Source organism: Hemitrygon akajei, chromosome 3 (assembly GCF_048418815.1).
Source record: "Hemitrygon akajei chromosome 3, sHemAka1.3, whole genome shotgun sequence".
NCBI classification, from domain to species: Eukaryota; Metazoa; Chordata; class Chondrichthyes; order Myliobatiformes; family Dasyatidae; genus Hemitrygon; species Hemitrygon akajei.
The window spans coordinates 152,491,232-152,508,409 of record NC_133126.1 but is presented as its reverse complement, the minus strand read 5'-3'; the positions used below and the strand labels follow the sequence as shown (position 1 = coordinate 152,508,409).

General features: G+C 41.8%; 1 protein-coding gene across 2 annotated transcripts in view; it reads right to left on the bottom strand.

Moving 5' to 3' along the window:
• The window catches only part of LOC140725520 (coiled-coil domain-containing protein 150-like), a 136,583-nt gene that overhangs the window by 6,163 nt on the left and 113,242 nt on the right, over positions 1-17,178 (bottom strand). For both annotated transcript variants that reach the window (XM_073041075.1, XM_073041076.1), the window contains 2 exons: positions 8,092-8,178; positions 3,790-3,963 (listed from right to left, as the gene is read on the bottom strand). In XM_073041075.1, the coding sequence (XP_072897176.1) occupies positions 3,790-3,963; positions 8,092-8,178 (261 nt within the window). The remainder of the gene's footprint in view (positions 1-3,789; positions 3,964-8,091; positions 8,179-17,178) is intronic.

Genomic DNA, 17,178 nt, shown 5'->3' with positions numbered 1-17,178 from the left:
TGTCAACAATTGTGAAACTTTTCTGAAGCAGAACAGTGGATTGCTTCCAGGATCTTGGATAATATTTAACTCAAAACTGAAATAAGCCTATAACAAAGATGATCTAGTCATTATTACATTGTTATATGTAGAATATACTATGTGTAAATTGTCTGCAAATCTTCAAACTGTGATTACATTTCAAAAGGCACTTGGTTGTTTTTATGAATACTAGGAAAGATTCTTAATGAATGCAAATCTTTCTTCCTTTGAAAGCAGCAGAAAAAAATCGGATACTTATTGAAAAGGCATATGTGATTGATAATGCAGAAGTTACTCTCCACCTATAGAAGGCACTGGTTTTACCTGAGCTGGGGTATGAAGATAAACGTACTTCAGAATATTGGAATGTTCTGCAGGAAAGGATAGGATATTAATATTTAATCATAGTTTTCAAAAAGAACTTAATTAAGTACTTGAAAAGGAAACAAATTGCTGGACTTTGGGGTTAATTGCAAATACTTTCCCGTGCTGTATAATTCTATGTCTTCATCATTTGGAGGTAAGTAGGTTTCATCATCAAGTGCAAATCAGTAACTTAGCAACCAGATGAGGGGAGTCATCAGGATATGACATTAAATAGCTTGTGATGATTTTCTGAGCAAAATGTCTCTTCAGAAGTTTCTATCTGTTTACACTTAACATATAAAAAGAATTCATCCAATATTTCATGCAAAGTAAATATGTGAATTCAGTAAGCATTATCCCCTTAACACATGGGGTTGTCAGGACTCACCATAATTTAGATTCACTTTTATTTGTAAATTCCAAGAACAATTTTGACATAAATTCTCCATATTTATTACCAAACTAATGAATTCAGTCAGCTTTACGTTATGGAAGGGCTGCATTCCTAGAAAACTCACAAAATGCTGGAGGAATTCAGCAGGCCAGGCAGCATCTATGGAAAAGAAAACAGTCGAAGTTTCCAGCTGAAACCCCTCGGCAGCACTGAACACTCCAGTTCTGCCAAAGGGTCTCGGCCAGAAACATCGACTGTATCCTTCTCCATAAATGCTGCCTGGCCTGCTGTGCTCTTTCAGTATTTTGGGTGTGTTGCTTGGATTTCTAGCACCTGCAGATTTTCTCTTGTTTGTGATTGGATTCCTGGAAAACTGTATGCATTGCAGTTTTCTATAATACAATCTTGGAAATGCATCTTTTTTCCGATTACTTGGTTCAAATTACATATATTGATAAATAATCTGGAAATCACTAATGGCATTTGAGTACAGTAGCTTGGGTCAGAAATAAATTTGTGGTCTTTATCTGGTACGACTTGAATCCAAATTCGTTTACAAAACATTTCAGCAGTATTTAGGTCTGGTTTATAGGGAAGCTACCTTTCAATGGCAAATAATTAAGAGTAAAGTATTGTACTAGTTGTTGCATAGGAAGCCCATTCCTGTTACTAGAAAATATAGTTAATGTTTATCCACAAATTAGAGATGTTCCTCTCATCTCAACTGAAAATTTATGGAAGAATGTTTAAAAAAATGAAACTAGGGGGCTCCAGTGATGTCATCATTGAGAATGGCAGCTTAAGTCACTAGCTCCTCCGGAAAAACGCGTATTAAGCCCCGTTATCCCATCAAATACAATATTTTTCAAAAAATATTTGAACTGAAAAGAGGGGCAAGAATGGGGAAAAAGAATGGAAATTTAAAAAGTGACACTTCAGAGCCTGCGGCCGAGAGTGCAGCGAGCGGCTCTCCTACCCGACCTCGTGCTAGCGAGGCGGCTGCTGGGCCTCGTTCAGGCGAAGAGGCGAATATCTTCAAAATCCTGAAAGAAATAGTGGAGGTCCAGAAAGATATAAAACAGCAGCTCCATGATATTAAGTCAGAGCTCGCCAGCGTCAATCAAAAAACAGCGGTGGCAGAGACTCGAATTGAGAAGGTGGAGGATTGTGTTCAAAACGTGGAACGATACTGAGTAAGACAATAAAAATATTACATCACCAAGAAGGTAAACTGCTTGACCTGGAGGAAAGATCACGGCGGAAAAATATCAGAATCTACAACGTTCCCGAAGGAGCGGAGGGCTCGTTTATGACGGAGTTTGTCGGAAAGTTACTGCGGGACGTGCTGGATCTTCCCTCGGCTATGAAGCTGGAAGTCGAAAGAGCCCACCGCGCGCTCGGCCCGAAACCTACCCAGGATAGAAAGCCAAGCTCAATAATAATTAAATTCCTTCGGTACAGCACCAAGGCAGAGATTCTACGAAGGGCCTGGGGTAAGAAGAGAGTGTTTTTCGATGATAAATTAATATATTTCGACCAAGATTACCCCCCCCCCCCACAGTCCTGCAGAAACGCAAAGAATACTCTGAGGTAAAGCAAGTACTAAAGCAAAAAAAATTTAGATTTCAAACTCTGTACCCTGCTAAACTTCGAGTGTTTTATGACAACGGGACGCAGTTGTACCAGACAGTGGAAGAGGCGACTACAGACATGAAGGCCAGAGGGTTGCCTGTCAGCATGACCAAAACGAGGGAAAGCCTGGCTGAGGAATTGTCCTGCTTGGCTTGGGAAATAGTGCGAGAAACAAGAAGGCAGGAGATGGGAGGAGGCCGAGAGAAATATATCAGGAAGAGACTGGGAGTTTCCCAAAGACAGTCCTCACCCCCTTCGGAACAGCCATAAGGTTTGGCTAACTTTAAAAATGTTGAGAAGCTAAACAGAAGCAAAAGTACACGGTGATAAACCTATCTCGAGAAATACTTATTATAATGTGGATTTTATATTACTTAGTTGGTATTCTTTATTCGCTCACTTACTCCTTCCCCCCCACCAAAATGAGAATATATATATGTATGTAATGTGTGTGTGTGTGTGTGTGTGTGTGTGTGTGTGTGTGTGTGTGTGTGTGTGTGTGTGTATATATATACATACATATATGAGAGGAGTACACAGGGAAATCTTTTCTGTGTAATGGATTTGTTCACTGACTTTTATGAATACTGCAATGGGGGCCCTCAACTCACAAGTAGGAGGGGTTATCCCCCACAGCTAGACTCAACGCAGTGTCATCTACTAGAGACCTCAGCCTTGGAATCACACGTTCGTTGCCATTTTCATTATTATTTGCGTTTCTTGGTTCTTATTTGTTCAGGGAGTAGATTGATTAAGTTTTATTCTAATATCAATGTTACATTGACAGATAAATACAGATGGCTAAGGAAGGTAAAATTCATTTATTTTAATGTCAATGGGCTATTAAATCCAATCAAACAATTTGGAATTTGGAACAATTCGATTCATACTGGGAAAAATGGTTTAACTACATAATACTCCCCAATGCCATTAGGCTTTACAATTCTACCGCCAGGACTTAAGAACTTTTTAAAAGCTATTATTAATGCTTTTTGAGATAGTGATTTAGATGCATATCATCTTTTTTACTGAGTTAAGTATTGTATGTAATTAGTTTTGCTACAACAAGTGTATGGGACATTGGAAAAAAGTTGAATTTCCCCATGGGGATGAATAAAGTATCTATCTATCTATCTATCTATCTAATGCCTCATAGGCCTGATTTTATTCTCACAAATCAATGAATCTGTTGTAAAAAAAAAAGATCACTCCCTACTTGTACATAGTTCTTTCCTTTTGATTGTTTTTTCTTTCCACTCTTTTCTATAAGTGTGTACCTCAGATAAATACTTTGTGGAGATTTATGATATATATGATTATATGATATATATGTACAATGTCTGAAATACATCTTATGGAAAAAAAATGAAACTAACCTTTGAACTTTGTCCTGATTTGAAATATAATGCTCTGCCATTCTTCATGAAATGTTCTCCATTGCACAATTGTTGCTTTGATGTATCCATTCCATGAGACTTTATAAGTTCTGCTTGCAGACTGACAAACTTGGACTTAAACCATTGATGCGCTTCCTCCAGGTTTGCACTGATCTGAAAACATCACAAATGTCAACACTATCTCAAATATTTACTGAAAAATAAAGACCTAGGCTTAATGTAGTGTGCACCTTCTCAGATAATTGTATTCAGTACTCAATATCCATAGTGCTCCCTGCAACCATTCCTACTACACTCACTCTTCTGAGGGCTTGCCACACATCCTCCTTCAGATCACTGCCAAAGCTGCATGCCAAGAAGTGATGAACAAAGACTTTAGGTAAAAGGTGAAATCTTACATAGTTAAAATAGTTTTGTGTTATACTGGTGAACAGAAGGACTGTAACTTCTGTCAGCTTATGCCCACACCATTGCAGGAAACTAGGATTTAGAACAGATAAATCATGGCATGAAATTGGATTAAATTCTGAAATTCTGGACCAATCTAATTTTGAAGAGCAACTTTGCCTGAGGAAGAAAATGCTCATCATTTTCAAAACAGTACAACAGGATCCTTATGTTCACCTCTGAGAATAAACACACCTTTGGTTTGGCATCCCACCAAATCAAACCACAGCAGTTCCCTGGTATCATTCTACTGCAATGTTAATACAACAAATCTTGAAGTACAAGCTTCAATCATTGCTATTTTCCCATCATTTTCCACTCAAATCGAGGTCTGTTGTGATAATACTGACTTAAGGAGAATTAAACAATAGTATTTACAGAAATCTGTATAATGGACTGAAAAATTCTGAAATAAATCAGAAAATGCTAGAAATACTCAATTGGTCAGGCAACAAGGCTGGAGAAAAGAAGTAAGAGAAGTAAGGCTGAAGAAAATTAATGAAACTGAAATATTTACTGTTTCATATCTACCAACTTTGTCTGGCCTGACCATCTGAACATTTAAAGCATTTTTAATTTAATTTCAAATTTCTAGCTTTTGTAGTATTTTTAGATAACAATTCTGATTAAACATATATTAAAGCTATAATTAGGTTGTTCTTTAAACTAATTTGTAGCATCTTACAACAAAGTCACATTATTTATTTATTTGAAAACGCAAACACGAGGAAATCTGCAGATGCTGGAAATTCAAGCAACACACACAAAATGCTGGTGGAACGCAGCAGGCCAAGCAGCTTTTAGCAATAAAAAGATTCAGAGCAGGCAGAAGACCAGAGCGGGGTCTTGTCTGGCCTGCTGCGCTCCACCATCATTTTGTGTGTGTTATTTATTTATTTATCTATTTACCGTGCCTATAAAAAGTATTCAGCACCCCCCGGGAAGTTTTCATGTTTTATTGTTTTACAACATTGAATCACAGTGGATTTAATTTGGCTTTTTTGACACTGATTAACAGAAAAAGACTTCCATGTCAAAGTGAAAACAGATCTCTACAAAGTGATCTAAATTAATTACAAATATAAAACACAAAATAATTGATTGCAGAAATATTTACTCCCTTTATTGTAACACACCAAATCATCACTGGTGCAGCCAACTAGTTTTACAAGTCACATAATTAGTTAAGGTATCCCAGCTATATATAACCCTATGTGCAGTCAAGGTGTTTCAATTGATTGTAATAAAATATACCAGTATCTGGAAGGTCCAACTGCTGGTGAGTCAGTATGCTGGCAAAAACTACACCATGAAAGCAAACAAGCATCCCAGGTAACTCCGCAAAAGGTATTGAAAAGCACAAGTCAGGAGACGGATACAAGAAAGTTTCAAAGTCACACTGAATATCACTTGGAGTACAGTTAAGTCAATCATCTAGAAATGGAAAGTTGGCACAGCTGTTAATCTGCCAAGAGCAGGCTGTCTTCAAAAACTGAGTGATCATGCAAGAAGGGGACTAGTGAGGGAGGCCAATAAGAGACCTATGACAACACTGGAGGAGTTACAAGCTTCAGTAGCTGAGATGGGAGAGACTGCACATACAACAACTGTTGCCCGGGTGCTTCACTAGTTGCAGCTTTATGGAAAAGTGGCAAAGCAAAGCAAAGCCACTGTTGAAAAAAGCTCACATGAAGTTTTGGATAAAGTTTGCCAAAGGCATGTGGGAGACTCTGAAGTCAGCTGGAAGAAGGTTCTACGGTCGATGGAACCAAAATTTTTGACCACCAGATTAAATGCTGTTTGATGTAAGCCAAATACTGCACATAATCAAAAATACACCATCCCTACTGTGAAGCATGGTGGTGGCTGCATCCTGCTGTGGGGATACTTCACTCCAGCAGGCCCTGGTAGAAAGTAAAATGGATGCAACAAAATACAGGGAAATCCTGGAGGAAAACCTGAGGCAGTTTGCAAGGGAACTGTGAATTGGGAGAATGTTTGTTTTTCAGCAAGGCAATGACCCCAAACATAAAGCTAAAGCTATATAGGAATGGATTAAAACCAAAGTTAATGTGTCCTGGAGTGGCCAAGTCAGAGTCCAGATGTCAATTCAATTGAGAATTTGTGGCTGGACTCGAAAAGGGCTGTTCACTCACAATCCCCGTGCAATCTGACAGAGCTTGAGCAGTTTTGTAAAGAAAAATGGGGAAAAACTGCAGTGACCAGTTGTGCAAAACTGACCTATCCACAGAGACTCAAGGTTTTAATGGCCGCCAAAGGTGTATCTACTAAATATTGACTTGATGGGGGTGAGTAATTATGTAATCAATTATTTTGTGTTTAGTAATTGTAATAAATTTAGACCAATTTGTAGAAATTTGTTTTCACTTTGACACGAAAAGTCTTTTCTGTTGATCAGTGTCAAAAAAGCCAAATTAAATCCATTGCGATTCAATGGTGTAAAACAATAAAACATGAAAACTTCCAAGAGGGGGTTGAATAATTTTTTATAGGCACTGTATTTATCTATTCAGTTATTTATTTATTTAGAGATACAGCACAGAACAGGACTTTTGGCCCAACAAGCCACACCACCCAGCAATCCACCTTTTTAACAGCAGCCTAATCATAGGACAATTTACAATGATCAATTAACATATGAATCGGTACATCTTTGGACTGTGGGAGAAATCTGAGATTGTCATATCTGGGTCCCTGTTCCATATTCACCTTTTCACACCAGGGGTCCCAGTTTGTACTCCTTTTCACATGCCAGGGTATTGGTTCCCATTTTCCTTACACACACCATTGCCCTGGTTCCCTGTCTGTCTTTCACACACCAGAGCCCTGATTACCATATTCCCTTTCACGTACCGGGGCTAATTCCACAATCCATTTCATACAATTGGAGCCTTAGTTCCTCTGTACCCCTTCACATGCTGGGGCTCTGGTTCCATGATCTCTTTCATACACTGGTACAATAACCTCCACATTTCCTTTTACACACCAGGGCTTCAGTTCCTGTTCGTTCACTCACTGATGCTCCAGTTCCTATGCTCTTTCATTTACCAGAGCCCAGTTTTGCATTCTCCATCCCCAGTTACCGCATTCCCTTTCACACACAGGGACCACAGTTCCCATGTTCTCTTTCAAACATCAGGACCCCAATTCCTGTCTCCCTTTAAAACAGCAGGACTCCGGTTCCTGTGCTCTCTTACACAAACTGATGCCTTTACTTACGTGTTATCTTTCACACAGTGTGATCTCAGTTCCAGATCTTCTTTTCTCTCATTGGACCCCAGTGTTCTCAGTCATTCACATTCAATTAACATTCTTCCAAAATCATATGTGACTCATACTGCTGTTATGTAGTGCTGTTGTAGTACAGAATCATATAATTCGAAACCTTAGAGCAGGGGTGTCAAACTCATTTTAGGTCATGGGCCGGATTGAGCAAAATGCAACTTCATGTGGGCCGGATCAGTCGGACGCGTGCGAATGCAGCTTTCATTGCCTCCGTTTTTTCAGCCTGCTCTCATGTGTCTCAGTCTCTGCTATAACTACAAAGTGTTTCACTTTACAAATTCCGTTTCTTATGAAGAAGACTGCCGAATAAACACTAAAAACCCTGAAAACCTGGTACCTGAATAAACTCAGCATTAGCCATATCATACGCCATAGGCGCTTTGATTACTGGGGCCAGCTTTAATAGTAATTAGATATTATCTCGCAGGCCAAAGATAATTCCACCGCGGGCCGGATTTGGCCCGCGGGCCTTGAGTTTGACATATATGCCTTAGAGTCACAGGCAAAACTGAAAAGTCATCCTCCCACCTGCTGTGATTCCAAACTGGCTTCTTTCAATCTGCGTTCAGTTTCTTCTCTGCAATTTTCTAGGTTTCTTACTTTCTCCTCAAGACCCTAGAAATAAAAATAAATACTTTCGGGTAATGACAAGTTTATGTTCTATGCAAATTAACTTAACAAATGCATGACAATGCTATTCTCTTGAATCAATTTCCATAAGATTATTAAGGGTGAAAGAATTTAAAGGTAGAAAGGAAATGGATCTTTTAAAATGAGATGTAATCTGGCTGTTCTGGTCATTTGAGTATTAAACACAAGGATGATATTCTGATGTCTTTGGCAATATCCTGCTATCAAATTGTACCATCAAAAATAAAGGAATTGGTTATTCATCTAATTATGAGATTAAAAAGCAGCTCTATTTGCAAAAAAAAAAGAAAACCTGTTAAGATATTTTTCTTAACTAACTCATTATGGTCACCAGTGACTTAGAAAGACAAGGGAGAAAGAAATTTAACTCTGAGCTCAAAGAATAAACTATGTGATCTTAGATGAACAGCTTTCAGTTTTAGAACTCATTAGATTTTAGACCACAAAATATAGGAGCAGAATTAGGCCATTTGGCCCATCGAGCCTGCTCTGGCATTCAGTCATGGCTGATCCTTTTTTCCCCTCCTCAGTCCCACTTCCTAGACTTCTCCCCGTAACCTTTCAAGCCACAGCCAATCAAGAATCTTTCAATCTCCACTTAAATACACCCAACGACCTGTCCTCCACAGCTGCCTGTGGTAACAAATTCCACAAAGTCATCACCCTCTGGCTAAAGAAATTTCTTTGCATCTCTGATTTAAATGGATGCCCCTCTATCTTGAAGCTGTGCCCTCTTGTCCTAGACTCCCCCACCATAGGAAACATCCTTTCCACATCTACTCTGTATAGGCCTCTCAACATTTGAGAGGTTTCAATGAGATCTCCCCTCATGTACAGGATTCATTGAATCTCCTCTGAACCCTCTCCAATGCCAGCACATCTTTTCTTAGATGAGGAGCCCAAAACTATTCACAATACTCAAGGTGAGGCTTCACCAGTGCCTTATAAAGCCTCAGCACCACATCCCTGCTCTTGTATTCTGGATCTCTTGAAATGAGTGCTAACATTGCATGTGTCTTTCTCACCATTGACTCAACCTGCAAGTTAACCTTTAGGGTGTTCTGTATAAGGACTCCCAAGTCCCTCTGCATCTCAGATTTTTGGATTTTCTCCCCGTTTAGAAAATAAGTCTGCACATTTATTTTTCTATGAAAGTGTATGACCATGCATTTTCCAACATTGTACTGCATTTTCATTTTTCATTCATATTTCATTTGCCACTTTCTTGCCCATTCTCCTAATCTGTCTCAGCCCTTCTGCAGCCTTCCTGGTGCCTCAATACCTGCTCTCCACCGATCTTTATAACATCTACAAACCTGGCAACAAAGCCATCTATTCTATCATCTAAATCATTGATATACAGCATATAAAGAAGCAGTCTCAACACCGACCCCTATGGAACACCACTAGTGACTGGCACCCAACCAGAAAAGGATTCTTTTATTCTCATTCACTGCCTCTTACCAATAGGCCAATGCTGTAACTTTCCTGTAATACCATGGACTCTTAACTTGTTAAGCAGCCTCATGTGTGGCACTTTGTCAAAGGCCTTCTGAAAATCCAAATAGAAGGCATGCACTGCATCCCCTTTATCTGTCCTACTTGCAATCTCCTCAAAGAATTCCAGTAATGTTTTCCCGTAAGTAAACCATGCAGACTTTGTTCTATCTTATCCTGTGTCACCAAGTACTCCACAACCTCATCCTTAACAATTGACTCCAACATCTTCCCAACGACACGTTAAGGTAACTGGTCTATAATTTCCTTTCTGCTGCCACTCTTCTTTCTTGAGTGGAGTGACATTTGCAATTTTACTGTCTTCTGGCACCATGCCAGAGTCTAATGATTCTTGAAAGATCATTACTAATGCCTGCATTAATCTTTACTGCTACCTCTTTCAGAATCCAAAGGCTGCAGTTCACCTGGTCTTGGTGACTTATGAACCTTTAGGTATTTCAGCTTTTTGAGCACTCACTTCTCCTCCTTCACACCCTTCAACACCTGGCACACTGCTTGCATCTTCCACAGTGAAGACTGATGCAAAATCCTCATTTAGTTCATTTGCCATCCCCTTGCACCCATTATTATTTCTCTGGCCTCATTTTCTAGCAGCCTTATAGCCACTCTCATCTTTCTTTCATTTTTTATATACTTGAAAAAGCTTTTTCTATCTACCTTGGTACTGTTTGCTAGCTTGCTTTCATATTTCATCTTTTCCTTCCTAATGATTCTATTTATTTATTTTCTGTAGGTTTTTTAAAAGCTTCCCAATCTTCTACCTTTCCGCTAATTTTTGCTTTGTTGCTGTACAAGGGAGTCACACTAGTTACTAAAAGCAAAGGTTCACATCCTTTTTTCATCAAATACATGTAATATTGGATCATTTTCCTCAATAAATAAATGAACAAGTATAATGTTCTTTATGTTATTTATTTAATTGTTTTTTCTTCATCTGGCTCACATTTTTGGTCATATTTATGCATATTCTAAAGGGTTCACAAACTTCTTAGCACCAGTGTAACACTTTGAGTACTGTATTTGCTACCCTTTTTGATAATGCATCCCAAATGCACTGATACTCACCCTGCTGGCTTCAATTTTGTCCTGTCATCTGCCTGCCCTTCCTGACCGTCTGACTGCATGCTATCTTTGCTTTTTTACCATCTGTTCCATCCTGAGTCCCTTTACTCTGGTTCCCATCCCCCTGCCAAATTAATTTAAACCCTCCCCAAAAGCTCTAACAAACCTGCCCACAAGAATATTTGTTGCTCTTGGGTTCAGGTGCAACCTGTCCCTTTTGTACAGGTCAAACATCCCCCAGAAGTGATTCCAATGATCCGAGCTCTGCCCCCCGCACCAGCTTCTCAGCCATGCATTTATGTGCCAAACCATCCTGTTTCTACCCTCAATGGCACTTAGCATAGGTAGCAATCTGGAAATTACTACCCCAGTATCTTGCTTCTCAGCTTTCTACCTAGCTCTCTAATTTCCCTCTTCAGGTCCTCTTTGCTTTTCCTTCCCATGTCATTGGTTCCAATATGTACCAAGATATCTGGCTTTTCTCCCTCCCCCTCCAAAATGCTGTGGGCATGATCTGAGATGTCCCTGACCCTGGCATCTGGAAGGCAACATACCATCTGGGTGTCCTGTTCACATCTATAGAATAACCCCTCTGTTCCTCTGACTCTAGAGTCCCCTATCAGTACCATTCCCCTCTTCACCCCCTTTCCCTTCTGCACCAGGGACCCATGCTCAGTGCCAGTGACCTGGGCTCTTGGTATTCCCCTGGGAGGTCATTCCCCACAATAGTATCCAAAATAGTATATTTATTATTGAGAATGGGCACAGGGGTGCTCTGCACTAACTGCCTATTCACCGTCCCATTCCTTCTCCTGATGGTCACCCAGCTACCTGCCTCCTGCATCTTAGGGGTGACTACTTCTCTGTAACTCCAATCGATGATGATCTCACTCTCCCGTACAGTCAAGGTCATTCAGCTGCTGCTCCAGATTCTAATATGGTCTTCAAGGAGTTGCAGCTGGAGGCACTCCACACAGATGTAGGTCTCCCAGGACTACAACATCCGGCATTTTAATTCAATTAAATCAGATTTCATGGAACCTGAAGACAAAAAACTGGTAACTTCACAGTTGGTTCTAATGGAAGCCAGCACTTACAAGCAGGCCAACTCAGTCACTGATTTGAGTTATAGTAAATTTGTGAAGGGTCATAAGAGGTGTTCCTACTCTTTCTAACCTCATAACAATCCTACCAAGGCAGCTCACCAGATAAATGGAGTTCTAAATGTGCAGGCTCCAGTCATTCTACACTCAAGTTACAATTAGGGTTGTATCATTGTTCCAAGTTTTTAGACCATAAGACATAGGAGCGGAATTAGGCCATCTAGCCCATCGAGCCTGCACCACCATTCAATCATGGCTGATCCTCTTTTTTTCTCCTCATCAACCCCAGTTCCCGGCCTTCTCCCCATAACCTTTGATGCCACGTCGAATCAAGAACCTATCAATCTCTTCCTTAAATACACCCAATGACCTGGCCTCCACAGCTGCATGTGGCAAAAAATTCCACAAATCCACCACCCTTTGGCTAAAGGAATTTCTCTACATCTCTGTTTTGAAAGGGCAACCCTCTATCCTGAAGCTGTGTCCTCCTGTCCTCGGCTGTCCCACCATGGGAAACATCCTTTTCACATCTACTTTGTCTAGACCTTTCAACATTCAAAAGGATTCAAAGAGATCCCACCCTCATCCTTCTGATTTCCAGCAAGTACAGACCCAGAGCCATCAAACAATCCTCGTATGACAACCCTTTCATTCCTGGAATCATCCTTGTGAACCTCCTCTGGACCCTCTCCAATGCCAGCACATCTTTTCTAAGATGAGGGGCCCAAAACTGTTCACAATACTCAAGGTGAGGCCTCATCAGTGTCTTATAAAGCCTCAGCATCACATCCTTGCTCATGTATTTTAGACCTCAAAATAAATGCTAACATGGCATTTGCCTTCCTCACCACTGACTCAACCATCAAGTTAACCTTCTGCACAAGGACTCCCAAGTCCCTCTGCATCTCAGATTCCTGGATTTTCTCCCTGTTTGGAAAATAGTCCGCACATTTATTTCTACTATCAAAGTGCATTTTTCAACAATGTATTTCATTTGCCACTTCTTGCCTATTCTCCTAGTCTAATTCCTTCTGCATCTGACCTGTTTCCTCAACTCTACCTCCTCCTCCACCAATCTTCGTATCATCTGCAAACTTGGCAACAAAGCCATCTATTCCCTCATCTAAACCATTTATATACAGCATAAAAATAGTTCCAACACCAAACCCTACAGAACGCCATTAATCACTGGCAGCCAACCAGAAAAGGATCCTTTTATACCCACTCGCTGCCTCCAACCAATCATCCAGTGCTCTAACCATGATAGTAACTTTCTTGTAATACCATGGGCTCTTAACTTGGTAAGCAGCCTCATGTGTGGCATCTTGTCAAAGGCCTTTTGAAAGTCCAAATATACAACACCCACTACATCCCCTTTATCTATCCTACTTGTAATCTCCTCAAAGAATTCCAACAGGTTCGTCATGCAGGATTTTCCCTAAAGGAAACTATGCTGATTTTGTACTATCTTGTCCTATGTCACCAAATACTCCATTCTTAACAAACGTCCCCAACATCTTCCCAACCACTGTCAGGCTAAATGGTCTATAATTTCCTTTCTGCTGCCTTCCTCCTTTCTTAAAGAGTGGAGTGATATTTGCAATTTTCCAGTCCTCTGGTACCATGCCAGAGTCCAATGATTTCTGAAATATCATTTTGAATGCCACCACAATCTCTAACACTACCCCTTTCCTGGTTCCAAAGGTAGTCATAGCCGAAGGGTGGTAGTGGGGAGGAGTTCCCACTGCTAAACAAATGCTCTTCATAGCGTGCGTCTCAAACAGCCTCTAACAACCAAGTCCAACTCCTGGCCTTCACGTGTGGCATAGTTCTTATGCCCAGCAGAGCTGTTCTCACTGACAGGAGAAGGGGCAAAGGCGGGCCACTGGCACCTTAAAACCAGTTGCTCTGGGCAGATGGGGTTCATTAACCACGGATGGTAGCTCATCTAGGAGAGGGAAAACTCTGATTTCAAACCTCTGTTGCCTTGCGGCTATACCTGCTCATGGGAAAGGCTTTGGGAGTAAACCCCGAGGAAAAATCCAGAGTCAGAATCCCGAAGGCTGCTGACTGCTGTACCCAACATGGGTACGGCAACTCCTACGATGCTGCTGGCACCGAACTTTCATTGTTTCTTTGAACCTGTCGTCAGCATGAAGAGGGGAGTCCCACAGCATGGGCAACAGACAGATCTCCATATCAACTCCGCCCTGGCTTGCGCCCTGGAGAGGCCACTCTAGCTTCGCTTTATAGCGTCAGACAAACATGCGAAGCAGTTACTGGTTACAAGTCATAAAGCTTGATTGGTGTAGGTGCATGGCGCCAGGGATGGCTTCCAATGGTGAGAGAGACCATCGCATTTCACTGTACAGCTATCACCCGCCTCAAGCTGGGCAGCCCCCAGCCAATAAGGTGCTGTCCTGCCACAGTCAGTTTTCCTCATTGGGTGAATGGGGATAATGGATTATTCCACGAAGAGCTGACTGTAACTACTGCACCAGACAAGAAAGAAAACAAATCGAATAACACCACTCAAGTTGGGATGTTGGAATGACCGCACAATGATGCCTGGACTTGACCAAAACCTCAAGGATATCAAAGATGCATGAAAAACAGCGGGTATTAACAATGTGCTACTAAGGCTCAAGGCAGATATAGCTACCCTACAAGAAACACATTTGGCGGATTCAGGTACACTGAAGGAAAGGGACTACACATTTTTCTGGCAGGGAAAGAACCAAGACGAGCCCTGCGAGCATGGAGTGGGTTTTGCCGTTAGGAACTCCTTGTTGCAAATGGTGGAGCCACCAGAAAATGGATCAGAACGATTTATGGCTCTCTGCCTACACACCAGTCATTGCCCAGTATCTCTCGTCAGTGTGTATGCCCCTACCTTGAACTCCACTTCTGAGGCAAAAGACGTTCTACAACAAATTAGAAGCTGTTGTCAGGAATATTCCCAGTGATGAGTACCTCATTCTCTTTGGTGACTTCCACGCCAGAGTGGGAGCTGATAACGATTCCTGGCTGTCTTGTCTTGGCCACTTCAGAATTGGCAAAATAATTGACAATGGATGTCTCCTGAGTTCTGCTCCTATCACGGCCTGTGTGTAACTAACTCCTACTTTCAGACAAAGTTGCAGTACAAGGTCTCATGGCAACATCCACGGTCCAGACACTGGCACCAACTAGACATGATCATCACCAGGCCCTCTTTCATCAACTCTGTAGTAATCACCCGCTCATACTACAGTGTAGACTGCGATATGGATCATGCTTTAGTATGCTGCAAGATCAAACTACGTCCAAAGAAAATCCACCACTCCAAACAAACTGGAAAACCTCACATCAACACAACAGAGATGAAACAGTCAGAAAAGGTTGACCAGTTTGCCAAGTTAGTACAGGGTGCTATGACTACCTCCTCACAAGGAGATACTGTAACAGAACAATGGTCATACCTTTGCGACACCATTCACGAATCAGCACTCTCTATCTTTGGAAGAAAGACCACAAAAAGCAGTGACTGGTTTGAGGCAAAGTCCAACATCATGACTCTTGTCATCGAAGCCAAGCGTGCAGCTCTCACAGAGCTCTCACAGAGTGTTTGACGCTCACCATCCGACCAAACACTCCAGGCACTTTGAGCTGCTAGAAGCAAACTGCAAAAGTCTGCAAGCCGGTGCGCAAATGATTACTGACTCCAGCTCAGTGAGGACATTCAGACAGCAGCTGTGTCAGGCAACATCAGATCGATGTCCGATGGTATCAAGAAGGCTCTTGGCCCATCACAGAGCAAGACGGCACCCCGGAAGTCATCCAGCGATGAAATAATCAGTAATAAAAGCAAGCAGATGGAACGCTGGGTAGAACACTACTCTGAGCTCTACTCGAGGGAAAATGTTTTGTTAGCTCAGCCATTGATGCCAACGATTGTCTACCAGTCATGGATGAACTCGACTCCAAACCAACCATTGAGGACCTCAGCAAGGCAATTGACAGTCTGGCCCCAGGGAAAGCTGCTGGCAATGATAGGATTCCTCCAGACCCAATCAAACACTGCAAGAGCTCACTCCTCCAACCTTTACACGAGTTCCTCCGACAGTGCTGGAAGGAAGGAGCTGTACCACAGGATATGCGCTACTCTAAAATCGTCACTTTGTACAAGAACAAGGGTGATAGAAGCAACTGCAACAACTACAGGGGTATCTCCCTCCTGAGTATTGTCGGCAAAGTCTTTGCTTGTGTAACTCTGGCAAGTCTACAAACTCTGGCAGAATGGTCTACCCTGAATCCCAACGTGGTTTTCGTGCAAGGAGGTCAACTGTCGACATGATTTCCTCACTCCATCAACTCCAGGAGAAGTGCAGGGAAAAATAGAAACCCCTCTATGTCGCTTTCATTGACTTGACCAAGGCATTCAACATTGTCAGTAGGGATGGGCTCTTTCAGATTCTCCTCAAGATCGGCTGTCCCCCGAAATTCCAAAGTATCATCAAGTCATTCCATGACAACATGAGGACTGCTGTTCAGTACGATGACAGCTCATCAGAACCCTTCGCTAGTTGTAGTGGAGTCAAACAAGGATGTACGTTGGCCCCAACATTATTCAGCAGCTTCTTCTCTCTGCTATTGAAGCACACATTTGGGACGTCGACAGAAGGCATCTACATGTACACCAGGTCTGATGGGCGGCTGTTCAACCCTGCGTGCCCGAGAGCAAGTACAAAGGTGCAAAAGATCTTAATACATGACATGCTCTTTGCCAATGACGCTGCTATAACCTCGCACACCAAACAGCAAATACAAACACTCATGGACCGCTTCTCTAAAGCATGCAAGGACTTCAGGCTTACCATCAGCATAAAGAAAACAAATGTCCTTGCCCAGAACATAGTGGAAACACCAGTCATTACCATCGACAATAACAATCTAGAAGTGGTCCAGGAGTTCACATACTTAGGGTGGACCATTAGCGACACTCCACCCCCGATGCTGAAATCAATAGGCGTATCAGCAAAGCATCATCGATCCTTGCTCAACTCTCCTCGCGGGTCTGGGAAAATCTGAAACTCACTACAAAGACCAAGACTTCTGTGTACAATGCATGGGTTATCAGCACCCTCCTGTGTGGTAGCGAGACTTGGACCATCTACTCCAAGCAGGAGAAGAAATTCTATAGTTTTCACCTGCGCAACCTTCACCACATCCTCGGCATCACCAGGAGAGACAAAGTCCCAAACTCTGAGGTCCTCTCCCGCGCTGGACTTCCCACAACGTT